This window comes from Austrofundulus limnaeus, unplaced genomic scaffold (assembly GCF_001266775.1).
Source record: "Austrofundulus limnaeus strain Quisiro unplaced genomic scaffold, Austrofundulus_limnaeus-1.0 Scaffold463, whole genome shotgun sequence".
Classification (NCBI taxonomy): domain Eukaryota; kingdom Metazoa; phylum Chordata; class Actinopteri; order Cyprinodontiformes; family Rivulidae; genus Austrofundulus; species Austrofundulus limnaeus.
This window is the reverse complement of record NW_013952865.1, coordinates 301,771-305,450: the sequence shown is the minus strand read 5'-3', so window position 1 is coordinate 305,450 and position 3,680 is coordinate 301,771. Positions and strand designations below refer to the sequence as shown.

General features: G+C 42.2%; 1 protein-coding gene across 1 annotated transcript; it reads right to left on the bottom strand.

The window, feature by feature from the left end:
- On the bottom strand, window positions 1-702 carry LOC106529748 (pogo transposable element derived with KRAB domain; the record flags this gene model as incomplete). Its single annotated transcript, XM_014025244.1, is given in 1 exon segment — window positions 1-702. A coding segment is annotated over 1 exon segment (475 nt), but the record flags the coding sequence as incomplete, so codon positions are not given.
- Window positions 703-3,680: the final 2,978 nt, after the last annotated feature.

The following is a 3,680-nucleotide window of genomic DNA, read 5'->3' as shown; positions in this document are numbered from 1 at the left end:
TTTCAGTAATCTTGTTTCTGCAGTATGTGCGGAAATTGGCCAGCTTTTCTTGGTAGTCAGCTGGCAGTTGCTGTGAAACAGTAGTTCGTGTGTGGATGGAGAGATTACGTCTTTTCATAAACCGAAAACACCAAGAAGGACCGCCTCTAAAATCATTGATGTTAAGTTCGCGTGCTAGCGCTGTTGCCTTCAATCGAATAGTGATTGTACTGACACTTCTACTTGCTGCTCTTTGCTCAACAACCCACTGTTTAAGTTTGTCCTCTAACTGTGGCCATCTTGCTTTGTTCCCGCGGAAACTCTGTTTCGTCTTCTTTACTTGGCGCAGCTCATCCTCTTGCTTCCTCCACTTCCGCACCATTGATTCGTTAATGTTGAACTCTCTCGCTGCTGCTCTATTCCCGTGTTCTACTGCGTGACTGATCGCCTTGAGTTTAAACTCTGCGTTGTACGCGTGTCTCTTAATAGGAGCCATTTCAGGGTCTTTACAAAAACACGCAAATGGAAATGAAATGCCGTTTTATATAGCTATCCCAGTATGCACTGCGCTCTACTTCTTCTACGGGGAAAATGGAGTCGTCTTACCGTAGTTGCCAGACCTGTTGCGGCTCAATATTGATCCATATATAATGCGCACCGGATTATAAGGCGCATGATCAGCTTTTGAAAAAATTTAAGGCTTTTATGTGCGCCTTATAGTGCGGAAAATACGGTACATTCACAGTAAGTCTATGTGACACTAATCCTGTCAGCTTTTCATTTCTAGTCAGTTGGACTTCCAGACTTACTGAGGGTGGATGAAAATACAATTAAACTCTTGAAAGTCTGACCTCGGGTCACTTCTGCTCTGGCAGAAAAATACACCTGAATTTATTCCTAACACATCAGATATAAAATCCCATGCTGTCTGTTACATATCATTAGTATTATTATGTTTCTTAAACTGCACAACTTTGGTCTGAACCTGACCCTCATTTTTATCTTATGGTAAATTCCCACAGATCCCAGCATCAGAAAACTGCCTGGGAATAATGAGTTTCAGTCTTTTTTGTGGAGCAGCTCAACGTTACCTCATGGTCTACGAGGAAGTCTAAAATGGAACTCATCTGTACTATTCAATAAATGTTCACTAAATAGATACCTCATCCAAAATGTATGAATTTTAAATTAAAATCTGACTGTTCTGCCCTTGTCTGGGCTATATGGGAGACATTTAATGAAGTTTCTGTCACGGTCTGTGTCTGTGTGAGTGTTTTATTATGGTCATATTGTTTACATACGTTTTTTTTTTTTCAGTGATTTTTGGTCAACCGTAGTACAAAAACGGCTGCACCGGTCAACATGAAATTTGGCAGGACTGTAGATGAGTCTGACCTACACTGCCCCAGCCAACAGTTTTATGATAGACCCCATATTTGAGGAGGGGGGTCCTTTCAAATTGGGGGTGTCAGGACATGCAAAAATGCTTATAACTCAGAAACTGTTCAACATGGAAGCTTCAGATTTCTTTTGTTGTTTAGCTCTGATGAAGCTCTATCAATCAGGCCCACCAATCAGTGCCCCCGACCCAACGGACCCCCAATTTATCTGAAAAAGGGGTGTTTGACATGCAAAAATGCTTATAACTCAGAAACTGTTCAACATAGGAGCCTCAGATTTTTTTGGTTGTTCTGTCCTGTCCTGTCTTTCTCTTTTTACCTCCTCCTGCCTGTCTTTGCTCCAGCCCCACCCTCCTTCACCTGTTCCTCATCTCTTCCAGGTGTTTCTTGTTCTAGCTCGTTAGTTTCCAACAAAGAGTTTTGTTGTTGCTGTTGTTTGTTCATGGTTACTGGCATACGGAGCTACCGGGGAAATCCCCAGTGGGCTGGCAGTTTAGTAGTCCGAGCTGAACCACCACTGGCCCAGACGTAGGTCAGAGGGCTGGTGGTACAGTCCATGAACTGGCCCACAGGCTGAAGGGAACTTGGAGTGAACCACCAGTCTGACGCACGTGACGCATCTGCGCAGGGCAAGCGCGACATCAAGGAGCGACAGGTTCTGGGGCTCTGATGTTTTTCTGGATCCGTTGTGCTCCAAACTATGCCATATCAAATGACTCCTCTACCTCTCCTCAGCACGGGTCGGGCCGATTATACCGCACAGCTGATTCGTGCTGCAGGGCGCCACCTGAGCTGACGATGAACAGCGGAGATCAGAAAAACACTAGTCGGGCTGCTAAAACAAACAGTGGCGCTTATTAGAAACTAAACATTCACAAAATAAGAAATGCCTTGCCGCTATTAGTGCCGCATAAATTAAATCTTTATTTGTCTCTGGCAGAGAGATGCACAGTGCAGCGGTTCTAACAGGGCCGAGCGGCTTCAAACAGAAAACTTCTCCCATAAAGCTCAGCCTGACAACAAATCAGCTGTTTACCTCAGAAGACAAATTTGAAAAGTCTTGTCCCAGCTAGATCTAAGAGAGATGYRCAGTGCTCCAGCTCGTCATTTCACTGTGGAACATCACCTGTCAGTCACCAGGGGTGCAACAAGTGTGGGTGGCCACGGGGGGCTGTGCCCCACCAGTTTTATCCTCTTGAGTCCCAAGCTTTGTGCTTGTTTAAAACTTTCCCAGCTATATAAGATTAGTAGAACCTTATAAATATAAAAAATTTTTGAAAAACTAAGAATTAAAAATATAAGTATATATTTTAACTTAAAATAAAAATAAACTTAAAATAGTTCATCTGAATAAAGCCCCGGTAATACCAAATACTGCGGTACTATCTTTAGATAATACTGTGGTATGTAAAAGATCAGTAATCAAATTAGGGCTTTCTGTTTTTTACGATTTGTAAAGTGATATATTTTTTAATTCTAACAAGTACAACATTCAAAATAAATAAAAAGAGTATTAACTTGTTTATCCAGTGGGATGAATTCTTCAAAACTTGTCTCCCTCCTTACTCTTTGGTCTTCAGGTTAGAAGTTATACGCCATCTCAGATATTGAAAATCCATTCCCTACTTGTAAAAAAAAACCAAACTCAGCACAGAAGAAATATGGAAAGAACAAACCATTCATCAACAAGTACAACATACTGCCAACAGGGAAAAAAACACTCACACATCTAAGATGTAAAAACAACACAAAAACAGGCTCATGAGTTTGTCCAACACTGAACCACAAATCACTGAATTTAAGATGAACATGAAAATTAAAAGACACAAGTTCTGGCATTTCCATCTGAGACCAGTAATAAATATATCACAGCAGCTTGCCTGGGAGATTTGAGGAGAGTTGGAACATGGCACGCAAAGTGAAAAACCTTGGCGCACTTATGGCAGAGCAACAACTCTCCACCAGTGTGACACGTAGCACAAGAGACTCATCCAACCAGACTTTGTGTCAACCTGCTGCTCTTCACCATGAAAGGATGGGTTTTAGTTTTATTCTGGTCCAGCAGAAAGCTCTAAGGGTCTGCAGGCAGGTGAGGTTTGTCTGTTACTGGAAGTGGAGACGAGAACTCGTTCCTTTAACTTTCTCATCTGATTTGTGCTTTCTTGTCTGTGGTGTCAGAACAGTTGGCTGTTTGACTGATAAACGCCTGAAGTCCAAAATGCAGAGGGAAAAAAATAGATAGATTGGGGGGTGGTGCTAGAAAAGTCAGACTGGCTGATAAATTGGTATACAATACCAGAA